The sequence below is a fragment of the Cottoperca gobio genome, unplaced genomic scaffold (assembly GCF_900634415.1).
Source record: "Cottoperca gobio unplaced genomic scaffold, fCotGob3.1 fCotGob3_200arrow_ctg1, whole genome shotgun sequence".
Lineage (NCBI taxonomy): Eukaryota > Metazoa > Chordata > Actinopteri > Perciformes > Bovichtidae > Cottoperca > Cottoperca gobio.
In genome coordinates this window covers 435,398-462,243 of record NW_021166839.1, presented here as the reverse complement: position 1 = coordinate 462,243, position 26,846 = coordinate 435,398, and the positions used below count along the sequence as shown (strand labels likewise).

At 44.0% G+C, this 26,846-nt stretch overlaps 1 protein-coding gene across 19 annotated transcripts in view; it reads right to left on the bottom strand.

Moving 5' to 3' along the window:
- Positions 1 to 26,846, bottom strand: part of ttn.1 (titin, tandem duplicate 1) — a 221,661-nt gene that overhangs the window by 72,372 nt on the left and 122,443 nt on the right. For all 19 annotated transcript variants that reach the window (XM_029426576.1, XM_029426565.1, XM_029426579.1 and 16 more), the window contains 29 exons: positions 26,151 to 26,450; positions 25,325 to 25,506; positions 24,449 to 24,578; positions 24,187 to 24,377; positions 23,579 to 24,008; positions 22,859 to 23,164; positions 21,554 to 21,735; positions 21,068 to 21,197; positions 20,759 to 20,910; positions 20,153 to 20,300; positions 19,480 to 19,645; positions 19,030 to 19,181; positions 18,508 to 18,804; positions 17,996 to 18,295; positions 17,293 to 17,607; positions 16,988 to 17,136; positions 16,736 to 16,886; positions 16,372 to 16,653; positions 15,988 to 16,290; positions 15,218 to 15,520; positions 14,472 to 14,753; positions 13,610 to 13,797; positions 13,381 to 13,492; positions 12,358 to 12,660; positions 8,062 to 8,370; positions 6,981 to 7,262; positions 6,201 to 6,500; positions 5,569 to 5,862; positions 135 to 3,104 (listed from right to left, as the gene is read on the bottom strand). In XM_029426576.1, coding sequence (XP_029282436.1) covers positions 135 to 3,104; positions 5,569 to 5,862; positions 6,201 to 6,500; positions 6,981 to 7,262; positions 8,062 to 8,370; positions 12,358 to 12,660; positions 13,381 to 13,492; positions 13,610 to 13,797; positions 14,472 to 14,753; positions 15,218 to 15,520; positions 15,988 to 16,290; positions 16,372 to 16,653; positions 16,736 to 16,886; positions 16,988 to 17,136; positions 17,293 to 17,607; positions 17,996 to 18,295; positions 18,508 to 18,804; positions 19,030 to 19,181; positions 19,480 to 19,645; positions 20,153 to 20,300; positions 20,759 to 20,910; positions 21,068 to 21,197; positions 21,554 to 21,735; positions 22,859 to 23,164; positions 23,579 to 24,008; positions 24,187 to 24,377; positions 24,449 to 24,578; positions 25,325 to 25,506; positions 26,151 to 26,450 — 9,609 coding nt within the window. The remainder of the gene's footprint in view (positions 1 to 134; positions 3,105 to 5,568; positions 5,863 to 6,200; positions 6,501 to 6,980; positions 7,263 to 8,061; positions 8,371 to 12,357; positions 12,661 to 13,380; positions 13,493 to 13,609; positions 13,798 to 14,471; positions 14,754 to 15,217; positions 15,521 to 15,987; positions 16,291 to 16,371; positions 16,654 to 16,735; positions 16,887 to 16,987; positions 17,137 to 17,292; positions 17,608 to 17,995; positions 18,296 to 18,507; positions 18,805 to 19,029; positions 19,182 to 19,479; positions 19,646 to 20,152; positions 20,301 to 20,758; positions 20,911 to 21,067; positions 21,198 to 21,553; positions 21,736 to 22,858; positions 23,165 to 23,578; positions 24,009 to 24,186; positions 24,378 to 24,448; positions 24,579 to 25,324; positions 25,507 to 26,150; positions 26,451 to 26,846) is intronic.

Genomic DNA, 26,846 nt, shown 5'->3' with positions numbered 1-26,846 from the left:
ATTCTTAGCTATGAATTATTCTTGTATTTAACTTTCATGAACTTTTAACTTAACCCTTTAAGACACATTCCTGTGTCCATTTGGCGAATAAAGCGATTCTGATTGTGATGAAAACATAAGTATTGGTTACATACCAACTGTGTCCTTGGCAGTGATGGCGAGTGATGGCTTGCTTGGGCTGCCAATACCAATTTCATTGACAGCCTTGACTCTGTACTGGTAGTCATGGAGGGGCAGGAGTCCAGAAACGGTGTAGCGGGTTGAAGGGATTGGATCCTTGATGACAGGAGACCACCTCACGGCATGCTCTTCCCTCTTCTCCAACAGATAACCGATGATGGACTTTCCTCCGTCCCTCTCGGGCTCGCACCACTGCACTATCATCTCCTCCTTGGAGATCTTAGTGACCTCCGGTACCTCTGGAGCGCCAGGTACACTGAACTGGGTACCAGCGACAATGGCCTCACTCTCTACCGCGGGGCCAGGACCCATCTTATTCTCAGCACGAACTCTGAAGATGTACTCATTGCCTTCGATGAGACGTGTGACGTTAGCTTTGTTGGTGATGACGGCGTTCGAGTGGACCGACCAGACTCCCCTCTTGGTCTCACATTTCTCAATAATGTAGTTGTAGATTTCGCAGCCACCATCATCCTCTGGGATTTCCCAGGCCAAATGGCACCTGTCGATGGTGATACCAGACACCTTGAGATCCATGATGGGGCCGGGTCTATCCAGTACATTGACCTTAGCGTGAGCAGAGCCGGTTCCTGCACTGTTGGTGGCAGTGACAATATATGTACCACTGTCTGTGCGTCTGGCGCCGGTAATCAACAGCTTCGAGAAGTCAGAACCTGTTTCAAGCATATGCCTGAGGCCCTTCTTTATCTCACGTGTGTTCTCATCTTTGGTCCATTTGACATCAGGCTGAGGTTTGCCCTTCACTATGGCTTCAATAGGAATAGAGTCTCCTGCCTTGACCACAAGGGTCGCATCCAGTTTGATCTTGACTTCGGGTTCCACAAGCTGTTCCTTAACCAGGACTTCAGGTGTGGTCACCCAGTTGCTCTCACCGCCCTCATTCTTTGTCTGTACTCTGAACTGGTAGATCTGGTTTTCGATGCACCTGTCAGCCATGAAGTAAGTCTCTTTGATAGCACCCTTGTGAAGCCTCTCCCAATCCTCAGCCTCCTTTGGCTTCTTCTCAACATGATAACCCAGGTTACGGCTACCACCATCGTAGTCTGGCTTCTTCCACTTGAGGAAACAGAAGGTCTTGCCGATCTCGGAGATGAGGAAGTCAATGGGTTCACCAGGCTTCTCAATGGGATCCACTGCCAGCACAGGTGCCTTGGACTCAATTGATGGACCGGCACCGATCTTGTTTTCTGCGCTGACACGGAAGAAGTACTCGCAGCCTTCACTAAGAGGGGCCTTAATCTGGCGCTTGGTGCAGTCATTGGCGACCACAGTCCATCCTCTCTGGCTGGGCTGACGGCACTCAATAATGTATTGATTGATCTCAGTGCCTCCATTGTCCTCAGGGTTCTCCCAGGACACCATGCAGGAGTTCTTGGTCACGTAGGCCACTTTCAGGTTCTGGCAAGATCCCGGTGTGTCCAGGACGTTGACAATAATGGTGGCCTGTGCCTGTCCACTACTGTTCTTGGCAACAATGGCATATTTACCGTAGTCTGATCTGACTGCTTCATTGATGACAAGTTCACACACAGGGTAATTGTTGTTCATCTCAGTGCGTTTGTCCCGGGTCATGGCTCTGGCATCCTTGGTCCATGTGATCTCTGGATCTGGTCTGCCCTTCACCCTGGTGATCAAACTTATGATCTGACCTGCCCTGACCGTCAAAGAGTCGCGACAGGACGCGTCAACAATGACCTCAGGGGGCACCAGAATGTCCTTTGCTAAAATAGTCTCAGCCAGATCCCTGGGTTCACTGTCTCCAACCTTGTTGGTGGCTCTGATGCGAATTCTGTACTCCATTCCTTCAATGAGGCCTTGCACTCTGTAGGCGCACATCTTGATAAGGTCCTTGTTGATTCTGTCCCACTGGGCAGATCCTGATTTCTGAACCTCAACCACATAGCCGAGAATAGGACTGCCTCCGTCTCTGGTTGGCTTGGTCCAGCAGATGTCAGCATAGGACTTGCTCCAGTCCTTCAATTTAAGATTGCCAGGGGGTCCGGGTTTGGTGATGGCACGAGTGGCCTTGATGGAGTCAGAGTTGGCAGAAGGCTCGCTGATACCAGCAATGTTCTCGGCAAACACTCTGAACTCGTAGCTGTTGCCTTCAAACAGGCCTGTGACTCTGTATCTGAGGTCTAGCACAGGAGTTTTGTTGACACGGATCCACTTTCCTGTCATTTCTCTGCGTTCAATCACATATCCACTGATAGGGCTGCCTCCATCATAGTCAGGCAGGGTCCACTCGACTGTCACAGCATTCTCAGTGATATCAGAGCACTCTGGCAGACCTGGTGGACCTGGAGGGTTATACATGTGCTTGGCAATAGTGGGAGGACTCTCGAGCCCTGCGCCGAGGCCAATCTTATTCTCTGCACGGACACGGACGATGTACTCGCGACCCTTCTCCAGCCTGGACACCTTGGCCTTAGTGCTGGTGCCACTAGAGCTAACGACGGACCAGGGCTCCCACGGCTTTTTCACATCCTTCTTTTCCACCACGTAGTTGGTGATGGGCGTGCCACCATCGTCCTTGGGAGCCCTCCATTGGATCATCATGTAATCAGGGGTGACCTCCAAGATATTGATCGGTGAGATGGGTGGACCTGGGAGATCCAGCACTGTGATGTGCAGGGCGACAGATTTGCTGCCTGCAGGATTGGCCACAGTGAGGATATACTCTCCGGTGTCTCCCCTCTGGGTCTTAGGGATACTGAGGATGGTTGAGGATCCAGCAGACTCAATGTGATAGCGGCCCTCAGATGTGATTTCCTTGCCATCGGTCATCCATTTGGCAGTGGGAATGGGAATGCCTGTCATCTTGGCTGGAAGGGCAATAGCAATGCCAGCTTTGACAACAAGACCCTCAATGAGCTTCACATCAACCTCAATAGTTGGTGGCACTAAAAGGGAAACAGTAACAATGTTAGGATGTTTTCAGTTCAGTAAATTGGGGCTGCCGACTTATTGGTCATTTTGATTTTAGTTGATTTAGTCAGATTATTATAATTTATGTAATGCTTTTATTCATGCTGACTGACTTATTTCCAAGAAACTTATGAGCACATCTCTGGTATATAAATTTTTTTAAAGTGGTGCTTTTGCATGATTCTTTGAGGAGAAACTGGAAAAGGTTTTACAGATCTTCCACTTCCACGAGGGGGCTCTCTCACAACTGCAAAACTGCTTCGAACACACAGCGTGGGACATATTTGAACGGACAGACTTGGAGGAACACACAGAGGCTGTCTTATCGTACATCAAGTTCTGCACAGACACAGTAACTGTGGAAAAACGCATTTGGGTCCACCCACACCAAAAATCATGGATGACAAGAGCGGTGTGGTCTCTCCTGAGTTCCTGTGACAGGCATCAAGGCTGCGAAGGAGGACTACAAGGGGAAAGTGGAGGAGAATCTCGCTCATAACTACATACGGTACGTTTGGCAGGGCCTTCACCAGCTAACCAACTATAAGGGCAAAACATCTGTCACTACTAGAGCTGACACCCACCTTGCAGAGGAACTAAACCACTTCTTTGCCCACTTTGAGGCTAGCAGACCGCCCCACTTTTCTACTCTGCCCCTGTCCCTGCATACCACCAACTCCATACCACCTCCCACCTTTAAAGAACATCAGGTGAAGCAGACGCTGAGGTCTGTGAATCCTGGTAAAGCCGCAGGACCCGATGGAGTACTCGGCAAAGTACTCAAAGCTTGTGCTGACCAGCTTTCAGGGGCCCTGACCAGGATATTCAACCTGTCCCTGTCACAAGCTAGCATTCCATCCTGTCTGAAGACGGCTACCATCATTCCTGTCCCCAAAAAGACACCAGTCAGAGAGCTCAACGACTACAGGCCCATAGCCCTAACATCGGCAGTGATGAAATGTTTCGAAAGACTGATAGCCGACTACATCAAAGCTAGCCTCCCACCCTCCCTCAACTCTCATCAGTTTGCTTACAGAGCTAACAGATCCACGGATGATGCCATCGCCACGGTCCTTTACACAGCTGTGAGCCACCTAGAAGTCCCAGGGAACTACATCAGGATGCTGTTTGTCGATTTTAGCTCAGCTTTTAACACCATCATACCTGACATACTAGTGGAAAAACTGTCAAGCCTAGGTTAACCCCATCATATGCGCCTGGATAAACAATTTCCTAACAGACCGTCCTCAGTCAGTGAAAATAGGCCTTCATTGCTCCTCCACCCGCACCCTCAGCACTGGCTCCCCGCAGGGCTGCGTGCTGAGCCCTCTACTCTACACACACGACTGCTCTCCCATTCACCCCTCCAACTCCATTATAAAGTTTGCAGATGACACCACTGTGATCGGCCAAATATATAAGGGAGACGACGAGTCGGCATACAGAGACGAGATCCTGTAGCTGTCTGCGTGGTGTTCAGCTAACAACCTATATCTGAACACAAGCAAAACAAAAGAAATCATCATAGACTTCAGAAAACACAGTCCAGAACCCGCCCCCCTTCACCTCAATGGAGAGAGAGTGGAGAGGGTCCCCACCTTTAAGTTCCTGGGGGTTCAAATCTCGGAGAGCCTCAGCTGGACAGCACACACCACTGCAGCAGTTAAGAAGGCCCAGTAGTGACTACACTTCCTGAGGGTGCTACGGAGAAACAGACTGAACAAGAAGCTGCTGGTGTCCGTCTACCCGGCGACCATCGAGAGCGTGCTGTCATACTCCATCTCTATGCTGGATGTTCAGCTGCGGACAAGAAAGCCCTGCAGAGAGTGATTAGGATGGCAGAGAAAACCATTGGCTGCCCCCTGCCCTCTCTGGAACACATCTCCACCTCCCGCTGCCTCAGCAGAGCAAACAATATAATAAAGGACAGCTCTCACCCAGGTCACAGACTGTTCTCTCTCCTGCCTTCTGGGAGAACATACAGGAGCTTCAAATCACGGACAGACTAAAAAACAGTTTCTACCCCTGGGCAATCAGGCTGCTTAACCACCACACCTAATGCAATAACCATAACCATCTTCACACATATACACACTCTGATTGCACTTTTAAAAAGTATAAACTATTTTTATATCAATATTTTTAAATCAATATATCTTTAACTATTTATTCCCCATATGATTGCTTATGTTGTCTGTCCTACTGCCGTGTTTTTAATGTTATATATGTCTTTGTATTTTTTGCACACTGAGACAGAGTGGCACTCTGAATCTCATTGTACTTTTTGTATAATGACAATAAAAGGCTTTAATAATTTAAATCAACTTATCGATGAGTCGTCAAAATCGTATGTTGATATGTTTAGTCGAGTACAGCCCTATTGTAAATGAGAACAGCATTTGCAACAAGAAACAACTCCATAAGAACCATGTATCTTACATGTCTTTTCCTGACAGGTGACAGGGACGGTGGTATCGGGGCGGCTTACACCGATGGCGTTTTGAGACTTGACCCTGAAGCGGTAAGTCTTGCCCTCCACCAGCCCAGTGACGTGTGCGTGGTTGTTGCTGACGGTCTTGAAGGGGACCCAGTCAGTCTGGCCGTCTTCCTGGTGCTCTACGATGAAGCCGGTGATTTCACTTCCACCGGTGCGGTCGGGCCACTCCCATGCCAACCACACCTCCGTCTTGTCTGCATCGGTGTGGTGCAGGTTTTTGGGCGGACCAGGAGGATCTGAAAATGTCCAGGACAGAACAAGTTATTGCACATTATTGGTAGATTTAAGTTGCAGACTTATTTAAATACGCTGAACACTATTCGGAGATGAGAACTCGACAAACTTTATCGAAGTCAAAGAGTAACTGTTGATGACTGACATCACTTACTGCTCCTAGAAATTTATTTTGGGTTGTTGTTTGTTTCATGATTAAGTGAAAAACACAATATTCCTATGTTATTTGGAGGTGCAGATGCACTCATGGGAATGACACTGTGGATAGCCAAAAAGAGCCTTTAGGATTTCAAAGCTCCACAATTTACACAAAATGATGAAAAACGAGACTTGTACTCACAGAGAGGGTCGAGAGCCTTGATGGGTGTCTTGGTCACCGCGTAGTCGCTCCTGCCAAACTGGTTCTCAGCAGCCACCCTGAACAGGTACTGGATTCCTTCCATCAGGTACATGGCCATCAGACTCGGCTTCTTATTGGCTGGAGAGACGGGCACCCACTGCTCGGCGGCCACGTCCTTCTTCTCCACCACATAGTGGGAGATGACGGCACCGCCATTGTCTTCAGGAACCTTCCACGTCAGGTAGGCAGACTCGCTGGTGATCTCAGAGATCGCCAGGTCTCTGGGAGGAGAGGGCTTGTCTGGAGGAAAATTAAAACATTGTAAATTCAATTGTCATCTTTACAGAGAAAATAAGGATCGCGGATTCTACTGAGCCCTCAAAAAGAACTTGAATACTTATTGATGTGTATAATTAAAAAACACTCAAGGCATTATGGATAAACTATACAAAGGCTTCACCTCAATAATAATAAATGGTACAATTACATAAGGCAGCGCTGGGGAAAGGAAACTAACAGTTATATCTGAGGAAACATGGTTTCAAGTTTGGGAAACACAGTCCACTTCCGCTAACTCCTTGTTCTGGAGAGATTTCTGCTGGATTGAATCCCAACTGGGTGGGTCTCAGCACTCCTGCTGGAGCGGGTTCAGCGGACCCTGCAGATTTGTTTTGGTCTTGTCCGTACGGTATGTAAAGTCTTTTTGGACCTGAAATCTGAGTTGTTTTTTGTTCAAGCTTGACAAAATCCCATAATTGTGTCTGAGGACGTTCGACTTACTCAGCACGAGCACAGCGACGGTGGCAGATTTCTTCCCGGCAGCGTTCTCCACAGTGATGGTGTAGTTGCCGGAGTCTGCCCGGACGCTCTTGGGGATGAAGACTTTGCTGGTGCTGGTGGTGACGGCCACGGTGATGTGAGTGGGGACGTCTCCATCATTCTTCTTCCAGCTGACGGAGGGCGTGGGGACTCCTTTAATGGTGGCGCTCAGGGTGATGTCGGAGCCCAGCATGGCCAGGTGGTCACGAGCCATGTTGGCGTCCAACAGAAGCTCTGGCTCCTCTGTGGAGATCAATTCACTGAATTTAGCATTTATAAAAAGTTCAATGAAAACTATGGCTTCAACAAGACATTATTTTCATTCTCTAGTAATCCATTAACTGTTTTGTCTATAAAATGTCTGAAAATAGTGAAAAATGTCCATCCCAGTTTGTAAAGCTGATGTCTTTAAATGTCTTGTCACTTTAATATAAAACAGAAAAGCAGCAGATCTGCATATCATTACTTTAATGATTAATCTATTATCAAAATAGTTGGACACAAATGGAAACGCTCTAATGCAGACACAATTATCCAACACATGCTTGAACGTTTTTTACAAGATTGAGACAATAAAAAACACAAATATGTAAAAACAGTAAAGACTGTAGAAACTCTGCAGTTCATTTACAATAACATAAACTGATTTGTTGATGTTTTGTTAGCATGCAGATAGCTAACTAGCTATCATCTATCTGTACTAAAATGGAATTAAGTGATCATATATTTCAAAACGTGGAAAATCAGAAATTATAGTTATGGTTATAATTGTGTTTGTCATTTGGAAAACATTTATTTAGCCTTAAACTAAAGTACATTACATAACCAGGTAGTTAAACTATGTGCTTATGCTCATCTAATCAATTTTAATAATTTATTGACGGATTGAAAGTAAATGATATGTCATGTTTACAAATTTAGCAAAAGAAGTAAGTTAGTGCTATTTACCTGTTTTAAGGATGTTTTGGTATTTTTTCTCCTATAATAATGATCTAAACCTAAAAAGGAATTTGTGCTGAAGCTGATAAGAAGGCGTAGTTACCCATCCTGTCATGGACTTTGATGGTCTGCTTGACGTGGGCGGGCTCAGATTTGCCGGCGGCGTTGACGGTGAAGATCCTGAATTTGTACTCCTGTCCGTCCTCCAGGCCTGTAGCCACGTAGTGCAGGTCGGGGCATTGCTCCGGGGTCTCGTTGGCCGGGGACCACTCCACGGTACCGGGCTTCTGGTACTCCACCAGGTAGCCGAAGATACGGCCCTTACCGTCGTGGCGGGGCATCTTCCACCTCAGGCTGACCGAGTCCTTGGTCTTATCGTAGGACTCGGGGGTCACAGGGGGGCTGGGGCACACTGCAAGGAGGAAACATCAAAGAGTGTAAATTAAACTTTGGTAGAACAGAGACACAAGCATTAAATGTGTTGTTTTAGTTCAGTATTATATGTTTTATATGTGCAGTTCAGCAGTATACTCTACTTTATGGTGACAGCGTGAATATATTTATTTATAACTATTATTTATGATATGGCCTCATTGAGATTAAAAATCTCTTTTTCAAGAGTGTCCTGGCCAAGATAGGCAGCAGCACAGTTACAGACAAACAACAACAACAATCACAATCACAACACAATCACAATCACAACATTAATTAAAACATTTACAGACACAGCGGTCTGCTTCAATGTCTTTAAGAGTAGCTTTAAGTCTGTTCAGAGAGACCAGCTCTCTGAGCTTCAGCTCATTCTGCAGCTAGTTACAGGCAGCCGGGGCAGCGTAACTAAAAGCCCTTTTCTCAAGTTCTGTACGGACTTTTGGGACAGTTAAAAGAAACAAGTCCTCGGCGCGAAGCTGATATGGTCCACTACATTTCCTACTAATGTAGATCCTTAGGTATTGTGGAAGAGTACCCAGAATAGCTTTATAAATAAGGATGTGCCAGTGTTTCAGTCTACGGGTGGTCAGGGAAGACCATCCAACACGAGCATATAAGGTGCAGTGGTGCGTCAGGGTTTTGAGGTTTGTTATGAATCTCAGTGCCCCGTGGTCGACGGTATCCAGAGAGCTGAGGCACTGAGACGATGCATTCATATAGACAACATCTCCATAGCCCAGCACAGACAGAAACGTTGCAGAGACTAAACTCTTTCTGGCCTCGAAAGAAAAACAGGACTTCTAATCTAATCTAAAAAAAAAAAAAAATCTAATTGTATTCTTAATTTTTTCAAAAGTTCTAAAATGTGAGGTTTAAAAGAAAGAGAATCGTCAATGATAATGCCAAGATATTTGAACTGAGACACAGATTCAATCTCAGAACCCTGTGAAGTGGTGACAGGAGGAAGGTTCAAGTGTTTGGTTTTTGCTTTCGAGATCATCATGAGCTTCGTCTTTCCAGTATTTAAAACAAGTTTCAAATCACACAAATTACATTGTACAACGTTAAAAGCAGTCTGGAGCTGACAAAGAGCCTGATTTGGGGAGGACGCAGAGCAGTAAATTACTGTCATCAGCATAAAAATGGAAATTTGCATTTAAAACATTGTGATTAAGACTATCTATATAAATATTAAATAACAATGGTCCTACAACCGATCCCTGTGGTACACTCTTGGATACATTAAGAGAACTAGAGGTTATATCTTCTGCCCGCACACACTGTGATCTGCCTGATAAATAGTTCTCAAACCAACAGACTGCTTGATCTGAGAGACCTATACTGTAGAGTCTTTGTGACACTAAGGCATGATCCACTGTATCAAAAGCCTTGGATAAGTCAATACAAAGTGCTGCATAATGTTCTCTATTGTCTAAGAAATTTATACAATTATTTACTAGTTTTAAGGCGACCGTTGTAGTGCTGTGTTTTTTTGTAAAACCAGATTGAAGGTCAGATAAAATATTATTAGTCGTTAAAAAGTCCTTTAGTTGTTGACTTACCAATGATTCCAGCACTTTATTTAAGACAGACAATTTGGAGATGGGTCTGTAATTGTTTAGGAGAGTGGGGTCGCCCCATTTCAACAGTGGGAGAACAAAAGCAGATTTCCAAATAAGGGGAATTTGGTTTGTCTCCAGGGATAGATTGAAAAGATAGGCCAGGGGCGAGGCGAGGAAATCAGCTGCTAACTTTAAAAAGTATGGCTCCATGTTATCCGGACCTGCTGATTTTCTTGTGTCTAAACTTTTGAGGGCTTTATGCACCTCTGAGACTGTTACTGGATTAAAAGTAAAGGTTTGAGTTTAAGTTATTTGTGGTTTCAGTTTGGAAATAATCAGATTTGGCTCTTCTGATTTTAACAGTGTATGCATTTCGCAGCTCCCTGAAGAGCAGCCAATCCGACCCAAGACCTGTACTCCTGGCTTCTGACCATGCCACATGCGCTCGTGAAGTAAATCAGAGAGATCTGATGTGAACCATGCATTGTCTCTGCCTTTTACTCTGCACTTTCTTAAGGGGGCGTGCCTATCAACAATTATGATAAAACCATCATAAAAGAATTTCCAGGCATTTTCAACATCGGATATGAGATTGATTTTCTCCCAATCGAAGAGAAACAGGTCGTGAAAGAAACCTTGCTCCACAAAATGTTTCATATCACGCTTTATGATGACATGGGGTTTTGTCTTAGGGATCTTTGTATTCCTTACTGTAGCAATGACACAGTGGTCACTGATGTCATTTGCAAATACAGAAGCAGTGGTGTATTTATGAGGAGTATTTGTAAGGATAAGATCAATTAAGGAGGATTTTTCAGGAGATTTCAGATTGGGTCTAGTGGGACTACCAACTATCTGAAAGAGATTTAAGGAATTGCAGTATTTTTTAAAGTCCTCTGATGCTGGTAGCAGCCAGTTCCAGTTAAGGTCACCCACAATGACAATTTCACTATAGTTAAGACTGGACAAAAGCTGCATTAAAGATGGTAAAGCGTCACTGACAGCTGAAGGTGGTCTGTAGCAACCAACGACAGTGATATGGAGAGCTTTTGATACTTCCAAGTCAAGAGCCAACAGTTCAAATTGTTTTGTCAGTGATGTAGAGAGAAGAATCTTTACATGAAACTTAGATTTAACAAAGACTGCAACACCGCCAACCTTTTTAGGTCAATCAGTCCTATATACATTGTAACCATCAATATTAATATCCTTGTTTGGAATGGACTTGGTTAGCCGGGTTACAGATATCACTATTAAATCAGCATCAGTTGAATGTGCCCAAATACGAATCATATCCATTTTAGCAATCAAGCTGCGCACATTCAAATGGATGAGACCAAGACCAGACCTCGATTTAAAAGGGTTAGGTTGCACATTTCCTGAAATCAACAATAACAGTACAATTAAACATCTACAGACAGAGATTATTTGATGGCTCTCTCTTGGTGTTTAAACCGAATACAAGGCCAGGAACACGGCTAGCAGGGATAATAAAGATGTCTTGTAGAGCCATGAGGCTCATCAGACGGGCCAAGTCCACAGAAGCGCACTGGACAGAAGCGGGGGAGAGGACCAGAGGGAGGGGGATCACCATAAAGCCCAGCGGACTGCAAGAGGAGCACGTTCCCCGGCCTGGTAAAACCGGGGATGAGAGAATTTGTCCCGTGGGGGCTTCCCCCGGTGCCGCTCCTAATTAAAAAGGGATAGAACAGGCTCCAATAGTCCAAGCAGAAACGATCCCGTATTTCCGAGGAGACGAAGAAGTAAACCACACTACTACATTTCCGATTAGGATTTAAATGTAGCAGTTGTAAACTGACAGTGTCCGCCAGACAATTTAAATATAATCAGATAAGTTAAGTTAAGTTGTCAGACATACGGACAAAGAAAGAGATGTGCTGCCATCTTGGATTGACGTGCTGACATGTATATAAATATAAATATCTGAATGTACTTTGTGTGTATACACTGACACGACACGACACTTGAACTCTGCTAATATTGTTGTTGACGAAGCTTTATAGTCACATAATAAAAGATAATACAAGATAAAATGCTAATATTTCATCTTAACTTCTGTGTCCTCCCCCCTCTTCTCTTTCTTGTTTTCTTCAAGTGTCTGCACCATATCTCTGGTTTTGTTTGTCTGCTCTCCAATGTCCTGCTGTTTTTATCTCTTGCACTTTGTAAGGTGTCCTTGGGTATCTTGAAAGGCGCCCCCAAATAAAATGTATTATTATTATTATTATTATTATTATCATTATTATCATAACGTCAACGTTTTTATCCAGAAGGAAAACCATGTTATTGCAAATAATACAAAGAAGCTCATTTGGAAAAGAGATAAAGAATGTAATATGAAATTCAATATGATAATAAAAGGCATGACTGTGTGTGGTACTGACCGATGGGGTCTTTGGCGAGGATGGGTTTGGAGGGGACGCTGGGGTCACCGGTGCCGAGCTCGTTCTCAGCCATCACCCTGAACTCGTACTCGCATCCTTCCACCAGGTCCTGGACCCGGTACTGGGTGGCCGGGTACAGCGGGTCTCGGGTGGCTCTGGACCACCTCTTGGCGGTGGGCTCCTTCTTCTCCAGGATATAGTTGGTGATGGGTTTCCCGCCATCGCGAGGCCGGGACCACAGCACCAGAGCGTTTGTGCCATACACCTCCCTGACCGTGGGCATCTCCGGGGCCTCTGGGACTCCTGCGGGGCGGGAGGAAGAACCGGGTTATCATTTACTCAAGTACTCTATATAAGCATGAGTTCAGGTACTTTTAGGTTTTACTTTATGCTACTTTATACTTCTGGTTTGTATGAATGAGGTTCATTTCCTGTTTGACTGCCAAGCTTGGGGCTGAAGGCAGAATATTATAATGATAATAATAATAATGATAATAATAATAATAGTAATAAAATAACAATAGTAGTAATAACAATAATTTAGTAATAGTATGTTTAACCTCTGCAGCTGTATCTTTATGATGTATATTAAACTACTCAACAGTATATTTAAGTACAGCTGAACTTTTTCTATAATCTTTTAAGACATTTGTTATGTTCTTGTTAAATGTTAAGATGTGATGCTTCAACTCTTAATTTCATTAAAATATTTTTTACTTTCACTTTTAATATTTTAAATACATTCTCTTGATTGTACTTAATGACTTTTACTTAAGTAAGGAACTTTAATGAAACAGAGTATTTCTACAGAGTATTAATACTTTTACTGGAGTAAAGGATCTGAATACTTATCAGGAATCTTTTAAGGAAATAATATTTATAAGCAGATGTAGTTTTTCCACTGAGCTACAATAATAAAGAGAAATCAAAATGTTGAAATGTTTTTTTTCCAAGGGGATTTGGCACCATGATGCACATAAAGTAAACTGAAGTTATTTCCTGGAACAAGTGGATGAAACGTACTGAAGAGATCTTTGGCTCTCATCTCCTCGGAGTCCAGCGGGTCGCTGATGCCGTACATGTTCTCTGCAGAGATCCTCATGATGTACTCCCTGCCCTCCGTTAGCTTGGGGATCTGAGAGAAATATACATGTAAACATCTCTGAACCGCAGCAGAGAACAATAGGTCTTTTTGGGTCAGGTACAGATCTTTAAAATGACACAAAAGCTGACTGGAGTTTGGTTGCCAAACCTTGCAGAAGGTCTTGGTGTTGGCGGACGTCACGGTGGTCCAGGCATCTCTGTTGATGTCTCTATTCTCGATGATGTAGTTGGAGACATCTACGCCGCCACTGTCCAGAGGAGGCTTCCAGGAGACCACCATGAACTCTCTGTGCACCTCATCAAACACCACGGGGCCGACAGGAGGAGTCGGGCGGTCTGCAGGAGAGCAAGATGTGAGAAACCAATCCCGCATTGTTCAGACTTTATAAATGTAAATCAAATGCGCAAATCTTTTCTTCGAGCCCTTCTACTTCTCATTCACATCAATAATGTTGTCGCTGCATCTGCAACTGGACATCTATCGCATTATGCTGATGATACTGGCCTGACCACTTGACCAGAAACAAGCTAAATTCCAGTGAGTTTAAATCTTCTGATTCAGCCACAAATAATTGTTATTCATTTCATATGTTTTTAATTAATTCAGATATACTGTACATATTTATTTAATTTTCATTTTTAGTCATTTTCTTCTATGCAGCTTTCATTTCATTTTAGATATATTGTACATACTTTTTTATGTATTTGTTTTTGTTCTATTCTTTATTTATGTTTTTTGCTTTAATTTTTACTTCTATTTTCTCTTACTATATTTATGTAATGCACCAATACCCCAAATCAAATTCCTTGCGTGTGAAAACCTACCTGGTAATAACCCGGATTCTGATCATTTAAATGTAAATGGCTACTTGTGGTGTCCCACAGGGGTCTATTCGTGGACATCTTCTATTTCCTGTGTAATCATTGATTTAGATGCTGCTTCTTCATCTATATTTCTAATGCTATGCTGCTGATACTGATTTGTTTCCGGCTGAGTCTCGCCTACGTACCAACCACGGTGATGTTGCAGACTCCCTTCCTGGACCCAGTGCTGTTCTCCACTACCACCACGTATCTGCCGCTGTGCTCGCGCTGAGCCTTCATCAGGCCGAACGACATGGTGGTCAGCGTGTTCTTGAACATGATATGTTTGTCAGCCTTCAGCTCGTCGTCGTCTCGGTACCACATGATGGACGGAGAAGGCTTGCCGGTGTAGCGGCCCTGCAGCAGGCAGCTTTCGCCCACACGGATGATGATTTTATCGCGGAAGTCCAGCTCGATGGTGGGTGGCTCTGTGAGGACAGAAGAGGACAAAGTCAGAAGAAGATCGAGACGGAGGATTCTCTGGGGGTTTCCATTTTATTCTGCCTGGTCTCAATGGGAGGAAGAAGAGAAGCAGAGTGTCTTTCTGCGTCACCTACATCGACCATAGGGCTCCTACTCCTAAACTCAATTACTGATTAGCATGTTGCATCTTTATCTAACTTTGTCTCACAGTTTGCTGATGATACTGGTTTATTTCTTTCAACACGTATTGCTTTGTCTTACAGTTTTCTGTTTTTAGTATTGTAAATGTGTTTAGGACACTTGGATTGTGCAGAAAAGGAAGACACTAGGACAGGGTTTTGAAGTTAATTTCTGTTGTTTTCTGTTTGTAGGGTGTAGGAGACCAATACACCAAAGCAAATCCCTTGTCCCTGAAAACCTTCGTGTCAATAAACTAGATTCTGATTAAATTACAAACAGCGGTCCTCACCCAGCTCGTCCTTGCAAGTGATTGGTTTGGTGGAGAAGGACGGCTTGCTGGGTCCGATCTCATTGACGGCGATGACCCTGAATTCATAAGTGTCTCCCTCCCTCAGGCCGTCGTACGTGTACTTCCTCTCCATCAGCTTCTCCTTTGTCAGCCTGCTATACTTGTCTTTGCCAATCATACGCGCTTCCAGGATGTACATGGTGATCTCTGAGCCGCCGTCAAACTTGGGCGCCTTCCAAGTGACGCTGATCAAATCCTTGGTGACTTTGGTGACCTCGAGCTCCTCGGGGCGGTCCGGTACACCTGAGGGGAGCAGAGACACAAAGGCGGGTTTATATCTGAAGACGGGAACAGGTCTAATGACTTTGAATTCTGTTGTCTGCTAATTTAAATGTTGGATAATGATATTGTTTTGGTGACGGACGATAAAAATGATAAATTCTGAGATTAATCAGAGAAGTCAGAGAAAAAAAGTTGAAATTTTGACTTTTTAGATTTGTTCTTCATTTTGTTGCCTTCAAAACTGTGCCTTCATTCTTTTGTTGACTTTTGTAGACATTTGGACTGTTGTGAATTTATCTACGAAATTCTGACTTCCAAAACATCTGACTTTATTCTCATAAATCTGACTTTCCTTTAAATTTGTAATATAATCTAAAAATTCTGATTTCCCTCAAAGAGTTTTTGCTTTCTAAAGACTTTATCTGAGGTGGATCTCCTCACCCTCTCATCTGAGAGACAGTGTTCACCACAACTTTAGTTTTACTCACTCATGGGCTCCTTGATGAGGAGCTCGGCTGAGGTCGCCATGAAGGGTCCGATGCCGATGGCATTCTCGGCGGCCACTCTGAAGAAGTAGGACTTCCCAGTGGTCAGGCCCTGAGCTATAGCGTTCTGCCTGCTGGCAGTGAAGGACAGAGCGGTCCAGGCCTTACGCTCGGCCTCGCGCTTCTCGATGATGTAGTTGCTGATGGGAGAGCCGCCGTCGTTCTCGGGGAAGAACCAGTTGAGCTTGCAGGACTCGCTACTCAGGTTCTCTGCAGAGAAGGGGATGCCCACGGGCCCGGGGACGTCTGCGGAGGACACAGTGAGTTAAAGTAAAGAAAAATACTCTAAAGGTGCCATCTCATTGGGACATGAAAACAGTGTTTTACCCAGAACTTCCACGGTGATGTTCTTCGTCTTCTCCCCGCCGGCATTCTTAGCAGTCAGCGTGTAGACGCCGAGGTGCTTCCTGGCGCAGGGTTTGATGACCAGAGACGAACTAATGGCAGTCGTCTCTACTTTAGCCTCAAGAGGCAGCGCTGCACCGTCTCTGCTCCACGTGACCTCGGGGGCTGGCTGGCCCGACACGTAGGCGATTATACGGATCACTCCGCCGGCGTGTACCACCATCCTCTCCTTCACGGAGGCGTCCAGGTCCACCTCGGGAGCAACTGGGGGAGAAACTCAACGTTAGCCTGCCGGTTCACACCTGACATGTTGATGAGAGAGAAACGTCTAAAGTATTCGACTCACTGGTTCTGTCGTTGACCTCGAGCACCTCGGGGACTTCTCCTGGCTCACCGTTACCGGCAGCGTTGAACGCAGTCACTCTGAACTTGTATTTGCCACCCGTTTTCAGACCGGCAATCACAAGCCGGGTGCCGCGGATTTCAGTCTCCTTTGCCTGAAAGACACAAACAAGTTTCTGAAGTCGCTCTTCAGAACATGTCTATCTCTAAAAGTCTAAAAGGATAAAAGTCTAGTAATATGCTGATTTCCTCCCACCTTAACCCAGACCTCGGTGCCCTCCTCCTTGTGCTCCACCCAGTATCCGATGATCTTGGAGCCGCCGTCCTTCAGAGGAGGGATCCATTCCAGGTCCACGGAGGACTTCGTCCAATCAGAAACCTTTGGGGTCGGGGGAGAGGGCGGGGCTACAGGAGACAGACAGGCGATTAACTTCCTGCTCCAGCGTTTAAAATGTATGTGAAAACTAGGGCTTCGCCGGTGCACATTATAATACTAATAATGTTAGTCTTTATTTGATACTGGGCACACATCAACACAATGAAGAGACGTGCAGCTCTTACCGATGGGGTCTCTGGCGAAGATGGGGTCTGTAGGGGGGCTGGCGGCTCCGGGCCCAGCGGCGTTGATAGCGGACACCCTGAACAGGTACTGCGAGCCCTCGATAAGCCCACTCACCACGAAGGACTCGCCCATGCCCATGGGACGGATGGGGTCCCGGGTGACGCGGGTCCAGCGTTTTCCCGTCGTCTCCTTTCTCTCCAGCCAGTAGCCGGTGATCGGCGTGCCGCCGTCGTCCTCCGGCTCCTCCCAGCTGACCGTCATGGAGTCCAGCGTGACGCCACCGACCGTTGGCTTCTCACACTGACCAGGGACGGCTGCAGAGAAGACACCAAGTTACAGTACTTTAATGTCTTTAATGCACAACAATAACAGCTGATCAACGGCACAATACCTGCAGGACATTTGGATTATTTCCTGTCAATATTGCCTCAGTTTTCAGGTTTCAGGAAATTTTAATGCAAATCTCACCTCTTTCAATATTAAATAAAGTATATAAGTATAAATAGTGTTTCACATTATATAATAAATATTAAATAAAGAGTTTCAAAATATATAATAAATATTAAATAAAGAGTTTCACATTATATAATAAATATTAAATAAAGTGTTTCACATTATATAATAAATATTAAATAAAGTATATAAGTATATAACGTCTTTCACATTATATAATGTATATTATTAAGTGTTATTGTGACTCACTGTAGAGGTTCCTGGCAATCTCGGGCTCGCTGTCCAGTGGCTCTCCGATGCCGTACTTGTTCTGCGCCATTATGCGGAACACATATTCGTGCCCGGCCATCAGGCTCTCCACCGTCCACACGCGCTCTTTAGGCTCGTTGGTGACGTTCACCCACGTCTTCCTGTTGGCCACGCGCCGCCAGATCACGTAGTTTGTGACTTTGGAGCCGCCGTCGTCCTTCGGCGGCAGCCAGGACAGCGTGATCCTCTCGGCGCCAATCTCCTCGAACTTTATGGGAGCGGAGGGAGGACCTGGCCGGCCTGGAGAACAAAAAAAGGGGTTATACGTCTGTGGTTAAATAATTGTTGTAGTTGTAATAACAATAATGTAATAAGTATTTTAGTATATATAACAAAGTATTAGAGTATATATACTATATATAATAAAGTATTTGAATATGTATATAGTATCTGAGTATATATAATATATATAATAAAGTATTTTACTATATGTAATAAAGTATTATAAGTACCGAGCACGTTGAGCCTCATCTCCCTGCAGGCTTTGCCGATGCTGTTGCAGGCCTGCAGCGTGTACAGGCCGGTGTCGGGCCTCTGGCTCTGCTGGATGAGCAGCGTGCAGCTGTCATCGGACACCATCTTGTTGATGTGTTCGTCGTACTGGACTTCCACTCGGTCCTCGGGCCGGTGCGGGGGGGCCTTGTACCAGGTGAGTGTGGGGAAAGGGCAGCCACGCACCTTCGCCACAATGCTGACGTCGGAGCGCTGCTCCGCCTCCATAAACTCCTGCAGCTCGATCGACGGAGCGCCTGCAGCACACAGGAAGTTAGCATGCTTAAATACATTTATACACCCAATACTCACAATAAATGTTATTAATTCTCCCCTAAAGTTAATGTTTATGTACAATACACCTTTAAATATTACTTTATGTTATATATATTACTGTAAGTATAAAGTAGTAGAAAATATTGAATATTTCTAAGTGTGCTGATGTTAATGAGGTACATCTCCCAGAATGCATCTGGACTCACAGGTCTGGTCCTGCAGCAGGATGGGTCCGACGGTGGTCGACGGTCGGCTGGGTCCGGCCTCGTTGTACGCCACCACCCTGAACTCGTACTCGTCTCCCTCTGTCAGATCCTCCACCTTGAAGTTGGTGCAGTCCACGTCTCTCCTGTTGCACCTGAAGGCAACACACAGTTCAGTTACAGCAAAACACCCACCAAACACAACTAAACCTCCTGTTGCACCTGAAGGCAACACCTACAATGTTGCACCTGAAGGCAAGACCCACACAACTAAACTTCCTGTTGCACCTGAATGCAACACCTACAAAACTAAACCTCCAGTTGCACCTGAAGGCAACACCTACAAAACTAAACTTCCAGTTGCACCTGAAGGCAACACAGAGTTTAGCCAGTTTGTTTACATAATGACTGTGTTGTTGTTATGAAAGAATTAACAAAAATAAGGATTTTTACCTCCTCCAGGAGTCCTTGGCGGTGCCGCTGGCCTCCCAGCAGAGCAGGTCCACACTGTAGTGCGTGACGGGCGCGCCACCGTCATTCTTCGGAGCCCTCCAGGTCAGACTGACGGCGCCTTTCTTCACGCTCTGGATCTTCAGCCTGGTTGGAGGATCGGGAGGATCTGCACACAACGAGGATTGTTATTAATACTTAAACTGTATTTCTGTTAGTCGTTAGTTTAGGGTTTAGGTTTTTATATATATCATCTTGCTTAAAGTGAGCTCGAGTCCTATTCATGGAATATTTATTATAATATATACTTTCTTTAATACTACAGATTTTGTTTTATTGAACAGTTTGTAAAAGTGTGTTAAGCCTCTTGCTTTTGTTCTAATAATGAAGACAAAAGTGAAGTTGTAAAATAAATTTAGTAGATTAGGAAGTTACAAACATCATGTGTAATATTACTTTTATTATATATTAACTTTACTAATTTATCTTATTGTTCTTTTCGGCACTGGTGTTAATTATACACTTTATATTTATTATATACATATATGCAGTTATAGTCACATTTCCTCCAGGATTAATAAAAGTTATATATTTTGTGCCTAAAAACGGTTCCACACAGTTCTAAATAAACGTGTAAAAAAAAAAAGTGTAAGATAATAACAGCGAGCAGACGTACGGATCGGGTCCGTGGTTCTGGTTCCCTGTTCGGTCTCGGCGAGCGGGCCGAAGCCGAAGCGATTCTCGGCGCGGATCCGGAACAGATAATCTTGACCATTGATGAGATCTGGAACCACCAGAGACTGAGCCGCACAGGCCGGGTTCACCTGCAGGAACCAGACAGGTTAAAGTCTGGACTCAGAACAAGAGGTGATGGAGTTTATGTTTGAATACCAACTGATCACAGAAATGTAAACACACAAACTTTTATTGCTAATGGGCACAAATAAACACCTTTTGCTAAAAACCTTTTCTAAATTCTCAGTGACTTCAAGAAGTTCAAATTCTACACAAATAAAAATGTTGTTTCATAAATAAAACTGGTCGGCTGAGTATTATCTCTCACAAAATAATGTGAATTGGTGTGAAGGATCAGTGTCCATCAACACCTCGCTGCTGATGGAGAAAAACAAACTTAAAAATATACATGTATATATGTATATATGTAAGTTTTACAGAGTCTTAGAAGATAAAAATCTCCCTCGTTTCATTATGTTTTATGTGATAAAGCAGCAGGTGTGGGTGGTGCTTATTGTTAGATATCCAGCTGTGTTTAGTCTCGTACCTTGGTCCAGGCTTTGCCGTTCACCGTCTTCTTCTCGATGAAGTAGCTCTTGACTCTCTCTCCTCCGTCGCTCTCTGGAGGTTTCCAGGTGAGTCTGCAGGTTCCTCTGGTCACGTCACTCACCTTCAGGTCTCTAGGAGCGCCAGGCAGGTCTGCACGTCCACAACACATCCAAGTAAACAAAGATTAATTACTTATAAAGATTATTCTTCACAATATATCCAGGTAAACAAAGATTATTAAATTCAAATGATTCTTCCTGGTTAGCAGTACTCTGCGTATTAAAATAAATCCCCCGTATTTACGTACCGAGCACGTTGACGCGAACTTTGAGCAGCTTGTGTCCGGCGAGGCTCTCGGCATTAATGATGAAGCGCCCGCTGTGGTTCAGTTTGCTCTCCGGGATCAGAACCACCGAGCTGGTGTCTGTGGAGTGGATCTGAAACACCGGCAGGACACTTTATATATTTATATTTAGACATTAAAGTCTTTTTGTTTTACAGCTTTATTAAATGACATTTGCAGGGCATAAAAGAGAGATAATAATAATACATATTAAGTTAAAAAAAGATATATAATAATAGAAAGTCATAATCATAATATTTTATTATTATTATTATTGAAAATCAATTGTTTTATACAAGTTTATATATATTGATATATATTGATATCAATATTAATGTCAATATAGATATGTATCAATATATATTGATATATTTATATATAAATAGGCATAATCAGAAAATTGACATATTGTACAAACAAAGCAGTAACTGTAGTTTGTTGAAGTCTGACCTCGGAGTCGACGGGCAGCATGTGGAGCTCGTTCTTCTTCTCCGTCTCTGCCATCCCGTCGAAGTTCCAGGTGACTTTGGGGACGGGGCGTCCGCTGACGGTGACGGGGATCCGGAGGGTTGTCCCCGCTCTGCAGGTCAGGAGGTCGTGAGCGTTCACGTCCAAAGACAGCGTCGGCTCAACTAAGGTAAAAACATATAATATATTTGATTATACATTTACTATAATATATAACATTACAAGCTCTGTTCCAGGGTCACAGTACAGTTCAGCTGTCTCACCTGATTCCACAGGATTTATTATAATTGATCAGAGCAGGCACATTAAAGCTTTCTTTGTCTTTTTGCAGATAAATTAATAAAAGATGTCTGGAGGTTATAAAAAGAAGTAGTCTGGTTTAAGGTAAAGATGGTATCATCAGCATAGAAACATTTAACATTTTACAGTTCAGTTGGAAAATAAATATTATTTATATACAGAGTAAAGAGCAGGGGACCGAATATCAGACACTTTTATCAACCACTGATTAGAAACCATTAACCTGGGTTAGCCTGGGTTAGCCTGCATGTGCCATTCGACCTCTACAGCTGATTCAGAATGCAGCAGCCCGACTGGTCTTCAATCCACCCAAGTTCTCCCACAATGCACTGCTTCTCCGCTCCCTTCACTGGCTACCAGTGGCGGCCCAAATCTGCTTCAAGACTCTGGTGCTGGCCTACCGTGCTATGAATGGATCAGCCCCTTCCTACATCCAGGCCATGGTCGAACCATACACCCCAGCGCGTTCACTTCGCTCTGCGTCGACCAATTGGCTCGCCACTCCCTCACTACGAGTGGGACCCAGATTTCCCTCAAACAAAACCTGCCTGTTTGCTATTCTGGCTCCAAAATGGTGGAACGACCTTCCAATTGATGTCAGGACAGCAGACAGTCTTCACACCTTCCGTCGCAGACTGAAAACTCACCTGTTTCGACTGCACTTCGGCGAATGAAGAAAACTAAATAACTGTTTTTTGTATGTTACACTTATATTGGTTTGGCTTAGTTATAGCTAATAGTTGAATTTGTATTCTGTTGTCTCTGTATGTTGCACTTATGTTGCACTTCAAACTGGCTTATTTGAAGACAGTGTTCACTTAAACGATTGTACCTATTTGAAGCTATTGTACTTACAAGATTCTTGCTGTTCGGAGTTGTATCCCCATGATTGTTTGCTTTTTTTATACGTCACTTTGGACAAAAGCGTCAGATAAATTAACTGTAATGTAATGTAATATTAATATAATAATATGATAATAATCTTACTGAGGATGTCCTGCACCAGCACGTCTCCAGTCTTGGCGGGCTCTGAGTTGCCGGCAGCGTTGACGGCGTAGATCCTAAAGCGGCACTTCTTGCCCTCCTTCAGGTCGGGGACGGTGATCTCGGTGGAGGGGTGGAGCTTGTCGGCAGGGTTCACCCTCCTCCAATCAGGAGAGCCCTCCTCGTGCACCTCGATGATGTAACCTTTGACGGGGCTGCCGCCGTCTCTGTCCGGTGGGCTCCAGCCGAGCGTGATGCTGCTCTTAGTTTTGTCTTTCACCTCGGGGGATCCGGGGGGGCTGGGGGGGTCTGAGGGGGGGAGGGACAGTGTTTAATAACAAATAACTCAGCATTAACCTGCAGCATCCAGTTGTAACTCTAAACCCAAAAATACCTTTTAAGCATTTCTTCCAGATCTGTGTGACTTCAACGCGAAAGGCATTCAGTAAATGTTAAACATTTATTCTATCTTGAGATTTTAAAATGCAACATCAGAAATAAATGATTCATAAAATCCTATATTCCATGTCTGAGCATTTGTAAGACTTTTTAAAAGCAGTAAAGGCCTTAATGTGAGAGCCTTGAATAACGTTCAGGACTCTCCATGTGTATCTATCAGAGCATCAACTAACTGATTATTATACTTTCTCTTACTTCAGTAGCCTTTCAATGGATCTCGTGGTATTAGTACTTTCCCTGAATACTTTTTGAATGAACACTCACTGCAGGGGTCCATGGCGAGGCGGCACTCGGTGGCCTCACAGGGCGGGCCTACGCCTGCGGCGTTGCAGGCTGAGATCCTGAACTGGTACTCGGAGCCCTCGATGAGCTTCAGCACGGTGTACTGCAGACCCTTCACCGACGGCTTGGTGACCGGGGCCCGATTCACACGGCCCCAGTACACGGCGCCACGCTCCCTCTTCTCCAGCCAGTAGCCCTGTATGCTGGAGCCACCGTTGTCCAGCGGGGGGTCCCAGGTCAGCGTCATGGTGGTGCCCGTGGCCCCGATAATCTTGGGGTGACGCGGGGGTCCAGGGAGGCCGAAGGGGTCGCGCAGCTGCACCTTCTCCGAGTCGCAGCCGTCGCTCTCGCCGTACTTGTTCACCGCTTTGATCCGGAACTGATATACACCGTTCAGGTTCAGCTTGTACACCTGGAGGAGCAGAACGTTATTTATCTCTTTATTAAAGTGTTAGAACTAATTAATATTTTATCTTTTTATTAAAGTGTTCTCACATATATGTATTTATAGCTTGTTGCATGCAGATAAATCTATTTATAATGATTTATTAAAAAGTATTTATAGGTTGTATTTATATTTTCCTCCTCACCCCGTATCTCCGGTCGATGAGGTGAATGGTCAGAACCTCGAAGTCGGACTTCTTCTTGCTGGCGTCACGGCGCTCCACGATGTAGTTGGTGATGTCGCTGCCCCCGTTGTCCTCCGGAGCGTCCCAGGTCAGGTAGCAGGAATCCGCCTTGATGTCGGAGACGATGACGTTCCTCGGAGGAAGAGGACGGTCTGAAAACAGAAGCACGTTAGATCATGCAGGGTGTCGGTCCACAGACAGTGACCCGGCTCAGTTTCCTCACCGAATATCTCCACCCGGATGGCATACTCCGCTTTTCCCCAGCAGTTCTCCGCCAGCAGCTTATAGTTGCCTTTGTCCTGCCTGATGGTTTCTGGGATGGCAATCTTTGTCCTGAGAGTCGTCCGGGTCACCTGAGGACAAGACAGAATGTTTTATTTATTTATTAGTTTTTTATTCATTCATGTATTTTTCATTTGTTCGTGCATTTACTGTATCATCTATTATTTGTTATTATGTTGTTGTATTTTATGTATTTTTTTCAACATGTTTTACAGATGGTGCAACTTTAAAGAAGAGTTGGAAACAAACTTTAAAATATTGAATAACAATAATAAGTTTGGTTTAGGTCTGTTGAATTTAAATCATTAATGTTTATATAAATGAATATATATATATATATATATATATATATATATATATATATATATATATATATATATAACAAGCTGTGTGTAAATGCACAAACTGAATAGAAATAAAATAAGTTTGTGTTGATGACATCTTATCAACTGTTTCCGCTGTATTCTGTGTGCTTATATAGTTCATATAGTTAACACAACTCTAACAATTGGGGAAACCATAACGCGTTTATCATTTATTTTAAATCAGCTATTGTTATACAATTTTAATTCTGCTATTTTATCTGCTATTTTATACTATTTTAATTCTGCTATTTTTATAATGGTACTTCAGACTCATTTACATCTACACTGTGATTATTGTACTGTAAATGCTCTTATTCTAATCTTGTACTCATTGTTATGTTTTTGCTGTGAAGCACTTTGGGCTGCAATTCTTGAATGAAAGGTGCTATACAAATAAAGCTTATTATTATTATTATTATCATGATTATTATTTTTATTATAGTTGGTCTCACCTCCTCTGTCTCTAGGGTCATCTTGTCCTCGTCAGGTTTCTCCAGCAGCACGTCGTCCTTCATCCAGCGCAGCGCAGGCAGCGGGAGCCCCCGCACCTCGGCCGGGACGTCGATGGCCGAACCTTTTCGCACGCTGATTGAGTTACTCTTAAAGAACTTCAGGATGGTGATGACCGGAGAGACTGCACACGCACACACACACACAAACAAATACATCTTTAATTGTGGGTTTTCTTTGGGAGTGTTTCCTTATCCCCTGCAAGGGTCTGAGGACAGGGGGTTGTGTCCTGTACAGGTTTAGGGTTAGGGTTAGGTGAAGCCCACTCACACTAATGTGTCATTTGTGATATTGGGCTGAATAAATACATTTAACTGGATTTGAAATTTGGTCTCAGAGAGTCTCGCTTAAAAGAAGTTTATTTTAAGTGGAGCTAAAGAAATAAATACAAATAATAATAATAAAAACTAGATCTGCTGCGTCGATGTACAGAAAACAAGGTTGAAGGGTTAGGGTTAGGGTTAGGGTTAGGTTACAACTCTATTATAAATGAAAATATTAAGAAGTGTATAATATAGAGAAATGACAAAGAAGAACTTTATGTTTTATCTTCAGTAATAACAAAAATATATATACAGTATATACTAATATATTAGTGTATAAAAATATCTTATTATTGCAGACATGAGTTAATGAGCTCTGTTCGTTTATATCTGAAGTTGCAATAAAATGCATAATAATAAATATTGTTTAAATATATATTTATATAGTAAGAGTGACTGAGTTTGCCAAGTTCAGCACAAATGTGTAATATTAATATGCTCGTACTCTCGTCGTCCTGGATCTTGGCGCTGATGGGTTTGGATGGTTCTCCGTCTCCGACCTCGCTGACGGCCTTCACGCGGAACTGGTACTCCTGGTTTTCCGACAGATTCTCCAGCGTGCCGCAGCACTCGGTGAACATCTTGCGGTTGGCAACCTCAAACTCGCTGCCGTCGGAGCGCATCTTCTCCACATAGTAGCCCAGGATGGGGCTGCCCCCGTCGGTGCGCGGCGGCTCCCAGGCCAGCGTGATGGAGCTCTTACCGCGGTCGGTGTAGTGCAGCTTCTCCGGGGCGGACGGGGTGCCTGCAGTACAGACGGGAGGAAACAATAACATCATTTTTACATATGGTCAAGAAACTTATTATAGAACAACTTTACATCCTTTAGTTTATCTGTCTCTGATATATAACTTCCCTTCTCTGGTATAAAACTTCCTGTCTCTGATTTATAACTTCCTGTCTCTGGTATATAACTTCCTGTCTCTGGTATATAACTTCCTGCCTCTGATGTATAACTTCCCGTCTCTGGTATAAAACTTCCTGTCTCTGGTAAATAACTTCCTGTCTCTGGTATAACTTCCCGTCTCTGTATAAAACTTCCTGTCTCTGGTAAATAACTTCCTGTCTCTGGTATAAAACTTCCTGCCTTGATGTATAACTTCCCGTCTCTGGTATAAAACTTCCTGTCTATGATATATAA